The following is a 16,311-nucleotide window of genomic DNA, read 5'->3' as shown; positions in this document are numbered from 1 at the left end:
GGACAGGGGTAGGGGTTGGGGGGAGGGGTCTCTTTGGGCAGAGCCCCCCGCCCCACGTCTCTGCTTATTGGGTTCGGTATGTGACAGGCAGCACGGACGCCGGCTGCTCTGATTTCAAAATTACTGTTGGTGAAGACGTATGGGACAAATAAGCAAAATTTATTTGGAGGACTGTTCTCTGTTTGACTGGGAATGCCTTGTCCCTTCCCAGACATAGTCTCACACTGAAACAGTGCCGTTTATCACCCACTGAAGGGAAGACTATCTGCTGCGGCATCATAGAGATAACATAGTCCTTTGGGCTTTGTGCAGCTGGGAGGTAAGTTTGAGTCAGAAGCCCCTGATGCCTTCAAGGACTACAGGTTCCTGATGTTTAGCATGCTGTAGCTTCCAATATTTTGTTCTCTTTGTCAATATAACATAATACAAAAAGGTGGGCTAATGTTCTCATAGATATTTTCTCCATTTTAATGTCTACTTCAACATTATTCCAGTGGGTCTTCAACTTTCATCGTCAATTGTTAATTCTTCTGAAGTCAGAGTGGGACCCATACAAAATGCTGAGAAAAGAATCAGGTTGTTCAGTCAGGAGTGACCTAAGTAACATAGTGTAAAAAAGCATGGATGTTTCATTAACACAGACTCACAAGTCTCCAGTTGCTCCCATTTAATATTTTGGTGACTCTGGTTTATTGACTTACCCTTACTGGTAATAATGTAACAGAGGCCAGTCAGAAGCACAAAGAATTTGTTCACCCGCTAGCATTCTGCAGTATTCAGCCTTTCTGGGCTGCCATAGTAAGTCCCTGGCAGGTTCAACCAACTCCAAGCTCTCAGGGCAGCTGCTGTGACCAGCTGGAGCAGCCTCCCAATTATATCATGGGTCAAAATTATGCATACCTTCTGGCTCCATTCTGGCTGAAAGAGTAGTCTGCTGTTACTAATACACAAAATAGCTGTTTTTGCATATCAGGAATAAAGCTGGCCTGCAAAATAACTCTCAATTGTCCTGCTCCATGTGTCCCTTCCCTCAGCTTGTCCTATTATCCTATATTCCTAGACACCCCAGGTTCTGAACCCCCTTATAAATTGACAACACATTGTCTCTCAACAAAACTTCAGGATCAGAATCAAAAGGTCACAATATAAGACGCTACCATAATCACACAAATGGGTGTAAATTCGCACGACCCCAAAAGTCAGTGAACCTTAGAATCTCTCGACCCCATAGACTTCACTGCCAGAATTCTCAAGGCAACTCTTCCCTTTTCTGACTGCCGGCAGAAGCTCGAGGCTCAGGCTGGCCGGTCTGGATCTGCCAGCGGGCCTGACTTTCCCACCACCTTCATCCCGCTGAAGTCAGTCTTAGGTGGAGCCCACACCAGACGGAACTAAACAGACTGAGCTGTGCTTCCTTATAGAACCAGGCACCGTAACCCCAGGAACCCGAAGATCCAGCTAAAGTGCTTTTTTTGCAGATACAGACTTGTGCCGCTAAGGCTTCTGGGAAATGTAGTCAGGTGCGGGAAAGCTGTGGACCTTTTCAGATTCTTTTCAGCCCAAAGTGGCACTCCCACGGACTCCGAGTGCCGGCATCAAGGGAAGCTGCTTCCGTAAAACTTAAACTGAGCTCCCTCCGCAGATCTGCGCGCCCTTAAACGCCGCAGTTGGTTTTTGACAGTATTTGCAAACAGGAAAAACAGCCCAGCCTCGGTGAGCCGCGGAGGGCTGTGGGAAGTGCTGTCCCGCTGCTAACGGCCCGAGGCTCGTGCTGCCCCCGCCGCATCCCGCACTGACCCTCGTGGCGTCCCTGCCGCACCGCGCACCGGCTGTGCCACTTGGACTGCGTGGGGATGTGGAATTGGGGCCTGTGTCTGCGGGCCCGGTGGTGAGTCCTCGCGCAGCTGCGAGCTCGGAGGCCGGGAGGTGCTGGGTGGGAGCAGGGCCTGCGGACCGTAGCCTGTGTTGTTGGAGGAGGATGCCCCGCAGAGCTTTGCCCGTGCGTGAGGTTCCCTGAGGCCGCGTGAGTGGCGTGTTGAAGACAGCGTGTGGCACGATGTTACTGTATTTGCCAGATATTTGTCTGTGACAAAGTGTGGCCGTGGGATCGTGAGTATAAGCGATTTGGGAGGATGTACTTTTCCTTTTATGTTTCAATATGAACGTGCGTGCGAGCGTGCTGGGTTGTGCTGGGGTCCGGGAGTGAATGAGAAACTCCGTGGATGGAAGGTAGAGTATGGTTGTGTGTGTAGATTTGGGAGATTGTATCAGTGTTTTATTTCCTCGGTTATGGTAATAAGAAATATGTTTTGATGTGAGACGTCAATAGCCCAAATGTTTTGTTTTAATATTTATTTTAAATTGTATTTTTGTGTATTAGTCACGTTGTTTTAGGGCTTACTAACTTCATGCTCCTTTTCCCCGACTCTGTGCCCTAAATTGCAATATACAGAGTTGCCAAAAAACACCAGTGCTTATAGTGCACTTTACTAATTTTGGAGTCGTGGGGTGGTACAGGCTCCTAGAGGTGGAACTGATGGGTCAAAATGTATGCTCTTATTAAAGGCTCCCTAAATCTGTCCAGTTACTCTCATCTATGATTCCAATAACCTGCAGTATTATTGTCATAGTATAAGATTGCATATATTCATACACCCTTGATAACAATGGATATCATTAATATTAGTAATCTTTGTAAAAATTGAATACATGCTGGAGGAATGATACAGTAAATTCTGGGCAAAGAGTTCTCTAGAGTCCGGTTTGGGTTTTGAGTTCTCAAAATTGGATACCACAGACAGTTGTTGTGTGCTGGTCATTCAGATACTTAATGCATTTTCACTGAACATGTTCCATTGGAAAGGCACTTGGGAGGACCCTGGGGACATAGTAGAGAACAAGGCAGGAAGTGGTCCTGCTCTCACAGCTCAGAGTGTAGTGTGGCGCAGAGGGCCTGCAGTGGTGAGAGAGCCATGAAATCCTGGCAGTGTCCCTAAGTTTTAAGGATGAAAGTTCAGCTCTGAAGAATGACAAAACCATGTTGAATTGATCCAGACAATATCCTCAGAAGCACGTTAGAACTTCTATGTCATTAGGCTTTATTGACACATTAGACCCACTTGCCTGTTTTCCATTTACTAGTCTTAGTAATAAATGGAAAAATCAGTGACATTTCAGGTACCAGTTTGAGTATGGAGGGAGCTTCCTGGAATTAAGAATCAGGAGGGAGACTCTGAGAGAACAGGCTTCTCACAAATACTTCTTGCTCAAACTTGTTTCACACTGAACATTTTACAAGAACAGGTTTCTTATTATATTCTTCTTAGCTTCCTGGAGTAAAATCAGTTGGCTAAGAATCATTAGAAAAGTACTAAGCCTTTTCAAAGCTAAAGTAAAAAGTTTTATTGAAACTTTTAAAAAATTCTACCCATATATATGTAATTACCTTTCTACATAAGAAGTTAATGCACAGTTCAGATGCTTTATTATTTTAGTCTCCAAAAATATGGATAAATCAAACCAAATGTCAAATTCCAATAGCTGTTACAAGTAAACACATACACAAAATATTAGTTTGTTAACCTCGTAGATATAAAATAATTCCTTTAATTTGTGGTTATTTGATTACTACTGAAGGCAAGCATTAAAAATATTTTTATGAATTTTGTTTTCTAAAGTGATGGTCTATTTTCCAATTTATTTTTTCAGAGCTCTTAATGTATTCAGGATACATTCATTCATTTACTCCACCATTTACTGAATGCTGTATGTGGGTCAGGAACAATTCTAGATGCTTGGGATATAGCATTGAGCAAAAGAGACAAACTGCCTGCTGTTACGGTACTTACCTGGCCATGGGCCAGATAATAAGTGAGGTAAATTAAATATAATACACATTAAGTAGTGAGAAATACTAAGATAAAATATCAAGCAGAAAGATAAATAGAATTAGGAATGGGAGTTGGAGTTTTAGGATGGGGTAAGAATCTTAAAATGTATAAATAAAAATATGAAGGAAGTAAGGAACTAGGTTTGTGTGTAGTTGAGGGTAGGTTATTCCAGGCAGAGTTAACAACGGTTGTAGAGTCCTGAGGTGGTGACGTGCCAGTTAAAATGAAGAGGCCAGTGTGACTGAAAGAGAGCAAATGAGAGGGTGAGTGGTGAGAGATGAGAGAAGCATGATAAGTGGAAGGAAGCGGGGCAGATCAGGTTGGGCCTTATGGACCATATTAATGATTTTGGCCTTTAATCTAAATGAAATGGGAAGCTGTTGGAGAGTTTTGAACATGGGAGTGATATTACCTACAAATAATTTAAGATGATTGCTTTGGCTGCTCTGATGAGAGGTCTATGGGAAGAAGAATGGAGAAAGGGCAGAAGCGGAGAGACCAATTTGGAAGCTATTGCAGTAACCTAGGGAAAAGATGTTGGTGACCTGGACCAGAGAAGTAAAAGTGGTGAGGAGTAATCATGTGCTACATGTAACTTGACGACAAAGCTGATATAATTGCTGACGAAAGTGATGTGGAATATAACTGTGACAAGATGACACAATATTTTTTTATCTGAACAACTTGAAGAATAGAGTTATCATTAACTGAGGAAGGAAAGAAAGAAGGAAAAACTGGCTTGGGGCTTATGGAGGTAGTGAGATTTTAGTTTAGAATATATCATGTGAAGTGTGAGATACCTATTAGACATTCAGTCGAAGGTATTAAGTTTGCACTGTGATATACAAGTCTGAATTTCAAAAGAAAGGTCTAAGATCTAGGGTGGAGACATACGTTTGGGAATTGTTAGTATATAGATGATATTTATTTATTTATTAATTTTTTATTGTTTTCCAGTTACAGTTGTCCTAGTTCCCCCCCTCCCTTGCTGCGCCCTGCCCTGCCTCTCCTCAGTCAGATCCCACCCTGTTCTCCATTACCATGGATCCTTCATACATGTTCTTTGACTAGACTCCTTCCCTTTCTTTCCCCCATTACCCTTTTACCCCCTCCCCTCTTTTCACTGTCAGTTTGTTCTTTATTCCAAGTCCTGGGTTCTGTTTTGCTCTTTTGTTTGTGTTGTTCATTAGGTTCCACTTATAGGTGAGATCATATGGTATTTGTCTTTCACCACCTGGCTTATTTCACTTACCATAATACTCTCCAGTTTCATCCATGCTGCCCCAAAGGGCGGGAGTTCCTTCATTCTTTTTGCTGCATAGTATTCCATTCTGTAAATATTCCACAGTTTTTTGATCCACTCATTTACTGATGGGCACTTAGATTGTTTCCAGCACTTGGCTATTAAAATTGCGTTGCAATTACATTGGGGTGCATAGGTTCTTTTGAATTGGTGTTTCAGGATTCTTTGAGCATAATCCCGCAGAAGGATCACTGGATCAAAAGGCACTTCCATTTGTAGTTTTCTGAGGAAATTCCATACTGTTTTCTACAGCGGCTGCACCAGTCTGCATTCCCACCAACAGTGCACTCGGGTTCCCTTTTCTCCACATCCTCTCCAACACTTGTTTGTTGCTTTGTTTATGATGGCCATTCTGACCAGTGTGAAGTGGTATCTCACTGTGATTTTAATTTGCATCTCTCTGATGACTGAGCATCTTTTCATATGTCTCTGGGCCCTCTGGATGTCCTCTTTGGAGAAGTGTCTGTTCAAGTCTTTTGCCCATTTTTAAATTGGGTTGTTTGTCTTCCTGGAGTGGAGTTCTGTGAGTTCTTTATATATTTTGGAGATCAAACCCTTGTCCAAGGTATCATTGGCAAATATGTTTTCCCATGTAGTTGGTTCTCTTTTCATTTTAACACTATTTTCTTCAGCTATGCAGAAGCTTTTTAATTTGATGAGGTCTCATTTGTTTATTCTTTCCTTTATGTCCCTTGCTTTAGAGGATATATCAGTGAAAATATTGCTGTGTGGAATATATGAGATTTCCCTGCCTATGTTCTCCTCTGTGACTTTTATGATGGCTTGTAAGTCTTTTATCCACCTTGAATTTATTTTGGTGTGTGGTATAAGTTGGTGTTTGAATTTCATTTTTTTCTATGTAGCTGTCCAGATCTCCCAACACCATTTGTTGAAGAGGCTATTTTTACTCCATTTTATCCTTTTCCCCCTTTGTCAAATATTAATTGACCGTAAAGACTTGGGTTTATTTCTGGGCTGTTACTGAGTGAGGAGGTCCTGGTCCCAGATATTAAGTAGGGTGGGAAGGACATAAGGACGAATTTGTCCAACTTGCCCATTCGGACCAAAACATTTAAGAGACTACACACCTTTTCAGGGTTGAGAAATGTCCCCATTCCAGTTATAAAAATGTAAACAAAATAGAAATCCCTGTTTCAAAACTAAGCACACTGGGAGCCTCCCAAAGCACAGGGACTGCTGTCTCTTACCTCAGGGATGACCTGGCTGGAACTGTCCTTCCTGCTGTCTGCACCAGTTCTAAGTTGGCTGCTAGGCGCCCACTGAGGTGAGGTGGTTCGCGGAACCTCAGCCCTTGGGGCGGACCCTGTGGGTCCCTCTCGCACGGGGAGGAGGGGGTACGAGGGGGACCAACCCCCACTTTGCTGCTGCCCATCCTTGGCAGAAAGACCCGGCCCGCCATGCTACAAGCTTGCACACACCCGTGTCCTAGCTGGGCTTACCGGGTGTGGCCATGACATTAGCTGCAGCTGGGGCAACCCACAGGAAGGGCCTGGCTGGTGTGCATCAGTCCCTTCTCTTTTTGTCTAAACTTTCCTGATTATGGGGGATTCTCTGCTCTACTTTTTCCCATATTTCCAAATCTAAAGATCCCTTATCTGGGAGACATCCAGCAGCCTTAAAAAGCTGCTGAATTAGCTGAAAACATTGCTCCTGTGGACTTAGAGAGACTGTTCCCCATGGCAGAGGATTCATAAAAACCTTTAAAGAAAATTTTTTAACATAAAAGAACCTTTTCTGAAATTCCTCCCACTGCAAACATGGTGATTACAAAACCAGTTTCAATTTTGCTTTTTTTCCTTCTGCACCTTTAAATCCTACTTTTTGCTAGTGAGGAGAGTGTAGTAGGTCGAAATGTACTGTTGGTGAAAGACAGTCAGGGAGAAGGGTACCGGACTTTCCGAGTACCCTCACCCCGCTTATGGGTTTCAGGTACTCCCCCAGCATTTAGGACTGTGAGGGGGTGCTCGTAGTGCTAGGTGACCAACCTTTATATCACGCTACCCCGATGAGCCAGAAGTTAGATTAGGTGATGTTATAGGTCCCTGTAAGGCCCTGGTACATCTCAGGAATTGATTCCAGACACCCTCGCAAGGTTCTGACTCATGTGGGAACACCTGATTTCTCAGGCTGAGGGCAGGAAGTGCCTTTTGTCTTCAGAGCTTGGTGAATGTCAAAAGCTCTCATACAAAACTTGTGACTAACACTAAATTCTTCTGGAAAGCGATCTTTGGAGTCCGATTGAAACCGAAACACTCATTCACTGTCTGCTTTTCCTTATGTAGGCGGACAGAGGGAAAAGGCAAAACTGAAAGGACCACAAGAGGTGGCTTAAAAGAAAGAATTTGCTGAGCTGCTTGTAAATTATTCTGTAACTAGTTGATGTTTTTAAAGCTAGTTAAAGGGAAAATCTTTGCTTTTTCTCCCAAGCCTAGACCTAGTTGGGGGTTGTGCTGCGGGGGTGGGCTTGTCAGTGTTTTTACAGTGTGCCTCTTGTTGCGTGGACTTTTGCTTGCGGCTGGTGGGAAACCTGGTGTTCTGTCCTGGTCCACGTCCAGCTAATCCTCTCACAGGAGTTTTTATTGAGGCGACCACCCTTGTGGCTCTTAATAGCTCAACTCGTGCCCATGAGATTCTGCTGAATGCTTGGGAGACAGAGCAAGGCTCCTGCTTACTAAAGAGGGTGCAGATGTAAAGTGGTCGCAAGAGAGGGTGACCTAGGAATAAAACCCTTTTCCTCTGAAATCCAACACACCCTACGACCTAACCGAAAAGCACTCGGTGTCATTGGCCCTTACTTGGGCTGATGCGCGCACTCAACCAAGTTGGTGTGTTGTCCACAACGATGGCTCGTAGCTCTGGGTCCCTGTTCCGGGTGCCAGCTGATGCGGACACTGGCCTGCAGTGTCCGGGGCATTATGGATGAGATGAGACAAATTCACATGGACTACAGAAATCCTGTGGAGGAAAAGGGATGACATGGCCACTCTCTCAGTGAAGGAGAGGGCTGGCCCTGTCCCTTGCCTGGACTGGCTTTTACTGCTTTTCTGGGCACATTACATTGAGGATGGTCCTCATTTACTATGTGCAGGTTTGCTTTAGGTGGTTACCTTTTACAGAAAACAAAGGAGAGGGTGTTGCTAATTACATGAAAAAAGAAGGGTATTTGCAAATGTAAAGGGAAAAGTGGTTGAACTGGTTACTCTCCTCCTTGGGAGGTTTGGCATAGATTTTAGGAAGGTACTTTTTTTTTTTTTTTTTTTTAAATTTTTATTGTTATTCAATTACAGTTCTATGCCTTTTCTCCCCATCCCTCCACCCCACCCCAGCTGAACCCACCTCCCTCCCCCACCTCCACCCTCCCCCTTGGTTTTGTCCATGTGTCCTTTATAGTAGTTCCTGTAATCCCCTCTTCCCACTGTCACCGCTCCCCCCCCCCCCCCCCCCCCCCGGCTATTGTTAGATTGTTCTTAACTTCAATGTCTCTGGTTATATTTTGTTTGCTTTTTTCTTCTGTTGACTATGTTCCAGTTAAAGGTGAGATCTTATGGTATTTGTCCCTCAACGCCTGGCTTATTTCACTTAGCATAATGCTCTCCAGTTTCATCCATGCTGTTGCAAAGGGTATAAGCTCCTTCTTTCTCTCTGCTGCGTAGAATTCCATTGTGTAAATATACCATAATTTTTGGATCCACTCGTTTGCTGATGGGCACTTAGGTTGCTTCCATTACTAGGCTATTGTAAATTGTGCTGCTATGAACATTGGGGTGCACAGGTTCTTTTGGATTGCTGTTTCAGGGTTCTTAGGGTATAATCCCAGCAGCAGAATTGCTGGGTCAAAGGGCAGTTCCATTTTTAGTTTTCTGAGGAAATTCCATACTGTTTTCCACAGTGGCCTCACCAGTCTGCATTCCCACCAACAGTGTACTAGGGTTCCCTTTTCTCGCATCCTCTCCAACATTTGTTTGTTGATTTGTTTATGGTGGCCACTCTGACCAGGGTAAGATGGTACCTCATTGTGGTTTTAATTTGCATCTCTCTGATGGCTAGTGATGCTGAGCATCTTTTCATATGTCTCTGAGCCCTCTGTATGTCTTCCTTGGAGAAGTGTCTGTTCAAGTCCTTTGCCCGTTTTTTAATTGGGTTGTTTGTCTTCCTGGAGTGGAGTCGTGTGAGTTCTTTATATATTTTGGAGATCAGGCCCTTGTCTGAGGTATCATTAGCAAATATGTTTTCCCATACTGTTGTTTCTCTTTGTAATTTGGTGCTGTTTTCTTTAGCCATGCAGAAGCTTTTTATTTTGATGAGGTCCCATTTGTTTATTCTTTTCCTTTATGTCCCTTGCTTTAGGGGACATGTCTGTGAGGATGTTGCTGCGTGGAATGTCTGAGATTTTCCTGCCAATGATTTCCTCGAGGACTTTTATGGTGTTACGACTTATATTTAAGTCTTTTATCCATCTTGAGTTTATTTTCGTGTATGGCGTAAGTTGGTGATCGAGTTTCATTTTTTTGAACGTAGCTGTCCAGATCTGCCAACACCATCAGTTGAAGAGGCTGTTTTTGCTCCATTTTATGCTCCTGCCTCCTTTGTCAAATATTAATTGAGCGTATAGACTTGAGTTTATTTCTGGGCTCTCTGTTCTGTTCCATTGGTCTATGTGCCTGTTTTTATGCCAGTACCAGGCTATTTTGATTACCGTGGCCTTGTAATACAGTGTGATATCAGGTATTGTGATCCCTCCTGCTTTGTTCTTCTTTCTCAAAATTGCTGCAGCTATTCGGGGTCGTTTATGGTTCCATATAAATTTCTGAAATGTTTGTTCTATATCTGTGAAATATGTCATGGGTACTCAAATAGGGATTGCAGTGAATCTAAAAATTGCTTTGGGTAGTATGGCCATTGTGATGATGTTAATTCTTCCAATCCATGAGCATGGTACATGCTTCCATTTATTTGTGTCTTCCTTAATTTCTTTCTTCAGTGTTGTGTAGTTTTCTGAGTACAGGTCTTTTACCTCCTTGGTTAGGTTTATTCCGAGGTACTTTATTTTTCTTGTTGCTATATCAAATGGGATTTTTTTCCGGATTTCTGTTTCTGCAGTTTCGTTGTTGGTGTACAGGAATGCCTTTGATTTCTGAGTATTGACTTTGTATCCAGCTCTTTTGCCAAATTAATTTATTAGGTCGAGTAGTTTTTTGGTGGAGTCTATAGGGTTTTCCATGTACACTATCATGTCGTCTGCAAATAGTGACAGTTTCATTTCCTCCTTTCCTATTTGGATGCCTTTTATTGCTTTTTCTTGTCTGATTGCTGTGGCTAGGACTTCCAATATTATGTTGAATAGGAGTGGTGAGAGAGGGCATCCTTGTCTTGTTCCTGATCTTAGTGGGAAAGCTCTAAGTTTTTGTCCATTGAGTGTGATGTTGGCTGTAGGTCTCTCATATATGGCCTTTATTATGTTGAGGACTGCTCCCTTTATTCCCACTTTGCTGAGTGTTTTTATCAGAAATGGGTGCTGTATCTTATCGAACGCTTTTTCCGCATCTATTAATATGATCATGTGATTTTTGTCTTTGCACTTATTGATGTGATGTATTATGTTTATTGATTTGCGAATATTGTTCCATCCTTGCATCCCTGGGATGAATCCCACTTGATCATGGTGTCTGATCTTTTTAATGTATTGCTGGATGCGGTTTGCTAATATTTTGTTGAGAATTTTAGCGTCTGTGTTCATCAGCGATATTGGCCTGAAGTTTTCTTTCTTTGTTGTGTCTTTATCTGGTTTTGGGATTAGGATGATGCTGGCTTCATAAAAAGAGCTTGGGAGTCTTCCATCAGTTTGGATTTTTTCGAATAGCCTGTGAAGGATAGGGGTTAGCTCTTCCTTAAATGCTTTGTAGAATTCTCCTGTGAAACCATCTGGTCCAGGGCTTTTGTGTGATGGGAGTTTTTTGATGACTGCTTCAATTTCCTCTGCTGTTATTGGTCTGCTCAGGCTTTCTGCTGCTTCTTCATTCAGTTTTGGAAGATTGTATTTTTCTAGAAAGGTGTCCATTTCATCTAGGTTTTCAAATTTCTTAGCATACAGTTCTTCATAGTAATTTCTTACAATCCTTTGTATTTCTGTCGTATCAGTTGTAATCTCCCCTCTTTCATTTCTAACTCTGTTTATTTGGATCCTCTCCCTTTTCTTCTTGATGAGCCTACTTAAAGGCTTGTCGATTTTGTTTATCTTTTCAAAGAACCAGCTCCTGGATTCATTGATCCTTAGAATTGTGCTTTTAGTCTCTATGTCATTTAACTGTGCTCTGATCTTGGTTATTTCCTTCCTTCTGCTTGCTCTGGGCTGTCTTTGTTGTTGTTCCTCCAGTTCTTTTAGGCGTAGGGTTAGGTTGTTTGTTTGAAATGTTTCTATCTCCTTAAGGTAGGCCTGTATTGCTATGAACTTCCCTCTCAGGACTGCCTTTGCTGTGTCCCATAGGTTTTGGGTTGTTGTGAGTTCATTTTCATTTGTTTCCAGGAAGTTTTTGATTTCTTCCCTAATCTCGTTCTTGACCCATTCATTGTTTAATAGCATGCTATTCAGTCTCCATGATTTTGAGTGTTTTGGGTTTTTTCCTTTGGGGTTGGTTTCTAGTTTCAGTCCCTGTGGTCAGAGAAAATGCTTGATATAATTTCAGTTTTCTTGAATTTGTTGAGGCTTGCTTTGTGTCCTATCATGTGGTCTACTTTGAAAAAGTTCCATGGACACTTGAAAAGAATGTGTATTTTGCTTCTTTGGGATGAAAAGCTCTATATATATCAGTTAAGTCCATTTCCTCTAGGTTATTGTTAAGTGATACAATATCTTTGTTGATATTTTGTTTGGAAGATCTCTCCATTTTTGAAAGTAGGGTGTTAAAGTCCCCTACTATAATTGTGTTGCTGTCAATATCTTTCTTGAAATCCTCCAAGATTTTCTTTATGTATTTGGGTGCTCCTATGTTGGGTGCATATATATTTACAATGTTTATGTCTTCTTGGTGTATTCTTCCTTTGAGTATTATGAAATGACCTTCTGGGTCTCTCTGTATGGCCCTTCTTTGGAAGTCTATTTTGTCTGATATGAGTATTGCTACCCCTGCTTTTTTTTCCTGTCCGTTTGCTTGGAAAAAGTGTTTCCAGCCCTTCACTTTCAGTCTGTGTAAGTCTTTTGTCCTGAGATGGGTCTCCTGTAGGCAGCATATGTGTGGGTCATGTTTTCATATCCATTCAGCTATTCTATGTCTTTTGATTGGAGCATTTAATCCATTTACGTTTAAGGTTATTATCGATAGGTAGTTATTCATTCCCATTTTTTCCTACCTGTGTTCCTCTGTCTTCCTCTTTTCCTTCCTTTCCTTAAAGCAGTCCCTTTAGCATCTCTTGCAGAGCTGGTTTGGTGGAGCTGTATTCTTTTAGACTTCTTTTTTCTGGGAAACTCTTTATTTGGCCTTCTATCTTGATTGAGGGCCTTGCTGGGTAAAGTAGTCTTGGTTGCAGGCCTCTGGTTCTCATTACTTGGAATATTTTTTGCCATTCTCTTCTGGCTTGGAGCGTTTCCATTGTGAAGTCAGTTGCTAACCTTATTGGGGCTCCCTTGTATGTTACTTCCTTTTTCTCCCTTGCTACCTTTAAGATCCTATCTTTGTCTTGGAATTTTGCCATTTTAATTATGATGTGTCTTGCACAGGGTCTCTTTGGGTTCCTCTTGCTTGGGACTCTCTGTGATTCCTGGATTTGGGTGACTTTTTATCTCCTCAGATTAGGGAAATTTTCCATCATTACTTTTTCAAACAGGTTTTCTATCCCTTGCTCTTCTTCTTCTCCTTCTGGTATTCCTATTATACGGATATTGTTACGTTTTATGTTGTCCTGCATTTCCCTTATTGCCTCTTCATTCTTTCTGAGCCTCTTTTCCTTTTCTTGCTCTTTCTGGGTGTTTTTTTCTACTTTGTCTTCCAGCTCGCTGATCCGATCCTCTGCTTCATCAAGTCTGCTTTTCATTCCTTCAACTGTGTTCTTCAATTCAGAAATTGTATTCTTCATTTCCTCTTGGCTCTTGTTGATAGTTTCTACTTCCTTTTTCATGTTGATATAGTTTGCAGTGAGTTCATTGTAGTTTCCTTGTAGTTTCTGGTAGTTCTCTTTGAGCTCAGAGAGCTGAGTGAGCTTCCTGATGACCATTGCTTTGAACTCAGCATGTGATAGTTGACTTGCCTCTTTTTCAGTTAGCATTCTTTCTGAGATTTCCTCCTTTCCTTTCATTTGGGAATTGTTTCTTTGTCTTCCCATTGTTTGTGAGACTCTTCTTGTTGGCCTCTGCTTCTTAAATTGCTCTATTCTGACTCCCTGGGTTTCTGGTATGAACTTCTATGGTAGAATGCCAATGGTATTCGGTGGTGCTGTCTCCTTAATCTCCTGTGCTTATTTGTCTTGAGCTGACGTTTATGGGTGTAACACGGTCTTACTCTGGTCTTTTCAGCACTCCAGGTTTTCTTGTCTCACCTGTGGGAAAAAGAGGAATGGGGGAAAAAAAAACACAAGAAAACAAAAAACAAAAAACCAGAAGGAGGGAAAAAGGGAATAGAAAAGGAAAGGAAGGAAGGGAGTAGGAATAAAGAAAGATCGGAGGCAAGATAAGAAGGAATTTTTTGACAAAAATTAAAACAACAGAATAAATAAAAGAAGGCAGGAAGAAGGAATAAAAAAGGTAAAGGATGGAAGGAAAAAGGAATAAAAAAAGAAAGAAGGACAGAAAGGAAGAAGGAATTCAGGGGGAAAGAAGGAAAGAAAAAAGAAGAAGGAAAAAAAAAAAAAAGGTCTTCTGCTGGCTTTAAACTGGTCAGGTTAGTTCTGCTGGTCGCCCTGTCTGTGGAAAGGGAGGGGGTGGTTGGAAGTATTGGTTTCACTTTTCTCCCTTCCTGAGCCACACTTTTTGCTGTTGTTCAGCCTTCAGTCTAGTTCCTCTGGGTCCTTCTGCTCCCCACTAGGCCTTTAGTTCACCAGCTGTGGCTGTCCTTGAATTGCACCAATTAGGGGCAACTCACATTCCACCTTCTTGCTCTTTGATGTCTTAGATGCTAGGGGCTTTCGGTGCTGCTATGGGGTAGTTCAGCCCCCTACTGGGTCGAGTCTTTCCAGGGAATGCAGTCTCTCCTAGCCCTGCAGCTCCCCTCTGCTGGGCGTTCTGCCTTCCTCCTAGAGAGCCAGTAGGCCCTGCAGAGTTGTGTGCGCAGGGGCTATGTAGGAGATTTCAGAACCAGTGCTTTTTTGGCTGTGGTCGCCTGCAGGCAGCCAGGCCTTTGATGGAATTGTGTTTGGACTTCAGTTGGTTGCTGATCCCCTGCTTTGGGTCCGTGCGCGGGGGCAGCCAGCCACTGATCCAGTTGCACGCTCACCCAGGAGCTTTTTCTCTGTGCTCCCAGGCAGCCAGCGCTTATCAGGGTGCCCGCCCACCCGGGGTTTCAGGTGTGGGCCCCTAGACGCGCGCATCAGCGGGGCTTCAGGTGAGCGCCGGGGCTGCTTTTCCGCGCTCACAGTCCAGGGCTGAGGGGGGAGGGGCGCCAGAGGCCGTGGCTGCTGCAGAGAGTTCTCTAACTAGCAACTATGTGCCTCTATTTTCTTTTCCTTTTTGAGAAGTTCTTCCTATTCAAGCCCGCCTGGTCCAAACAAGCACCTGGCTGCTCACACAGCCCAGCCTGGCTCTCTCCCACGAATCCTGCAGCCGACCCTGTGCCCGGGCGGGGCTTCAGTCGCCCTCTCCCACGCGGATACTGGGGACCTTATTGTCCTTAAGCACTCTTCTTACCGTCTGATGTTTTGATGTCCTCTATCTTTGGTCTCCGATCTTCATATATGCTGCAATACTGTTGGCTGTTCGCTCTGCTCCTCAGATCAGCTAGGTATTTCACTGGTGTTGAGGGGAAGTGGACTCTGCTCCCACCTATCTCGCCGCCATCTTTCAAAAAAAAAAAAAAAAACCAGGAAGGTACTTTAAAGATATGCAGTAAACGTTTGCTGCCTCAGTTTGGGGTGGGAGTTTTAGCAAAAGCAAGCCTCAAAGCATCTTAGGTACAGTGCAGGCCTGATTCCCCACGGGAAAACCTATCTGTGGGTGTAGGTCCTATGTACCAGACCTCACTCCCCACTGACCTTTCTGAGTGGGGGCTGGGCTACCTTCCTCATACCATGTGGAATGGTTCCCTATAGTTTTCTTTCTTTTTTTTTTTTCTTCCATTTTTAACAATTTTATAGTTGTTTATCAAGTATAGTTGTCTGCCTTTCCCCCCTCCTTTCCTCCCTACCCCAGCCATCCCCACCTGCCTCCCCTGATTCCACTCCCCATTGATTTTGTCCATGTGTCCTTTACAGTTTTTCCTGAAAACCCTTTACCCTTTTCCCCCCATTATCCCCTCCCATCTCCCCTTCTGGTTACTATCTGTTTGTTCTAAATTTCAGTGCCTCTGGTTATATCTGCTTGCTTGTTTGTTTTGTTGATTAGGTTCCACTTAAAGGTGAGCTAGCAGTACAATTTACTATAGCCAAGTGCTGGAAGCAACCTAAGTGCCCATCAGTAAATGAGTGGATCAAAAAACTATGGTACATTTACAGAATGGAATGCTATCCTGCAGAAAGAAAGGAGGAGCTCCTACCCTCTGCGACAGCATAGATGGAACTGTAGAGCATTATGCTAAATGAAATAATCTAGGCAGTCAAATAGGTTTTCTACCCCTTCTTCCTTTTCTTCTCCTTCTGGTATTCCTATGATTCAAATTTGTTGTGTTTCATGTTGTCCTGAGATTCCCTTAAGCTGTCCTCAGATTTTTTTAGTCTTTTTTTGTGCTACTGCTGTACGTGAGTATTTCTTTCTACCTTGTCTTCCAGCTCACTATTTGGTTCTCTCCTTCATCCAGCCTATTTGTAATTTTTTCTCATGCATTTTTTATTTCAAGTATTGTATTCTTCATTTCTTCCTCATTTTTGTTTATTGTTTCTATTCCCTTTTTCATGCTGTTACAGTTTCTGCTTAATTCCATGTAGTTGTCATTGAGTTCCTGGAGCATCATTATAACC

General features: G+C 42.9%; 1 protein-coding gene across 4 annotated transcripts in view; it reads left to right on the top strand.

Moving 5' to 3' along the window:
* The first annotated feature begins 1,506 nt into the window (after window positions 1-1,506).
* ZNF569 (zinc finger protein 569) overlaps window positions 1,507-16,311 on the top strand; it is a 72,059-nt gene continuing 57,254 nt past the window's right edge. For 3 of the 4 annotated variants that reach the window (XM_053916110.2, XM_053916111.2, XM_024577732.4), the window contains exon 1: window positions 1,507-1,888. Coding sequence is in view for 1 of the 4 variants with exons in the window: in XM_024577732.4 (XP_024433500.3) it covers window positions 1,854-1,888 (35 nt within the window). In the remaining 3 variants the exon portion in view is untranslated. The remainder of the gene's footprint in view (window positions 1,889-16,311) is intronic. The other variant, XM_053916112.2, reaches the window with a different exon arrangement.

The sequence above is a fragment of the Desmodus rotundus genome, chromosome 12 (assembly GCF_022682495.2).
Source record: "Desmodus rotundus isolate HL8 chromosome 12, HLdesRot8A.1, whole genome shotgun sequence".
Lineage (NCBI taxonomy): Eukaryota > Metazoa > Chordata > Mammalia > Chiroptera > Phyllostomidae > Desmodus > Desmodus rotundus.
The sequence above is the reverse complement of the archived record's forward strand: the minus strand, read 5'-3'. Positions and strand labels throughout refer to the sequence as shown.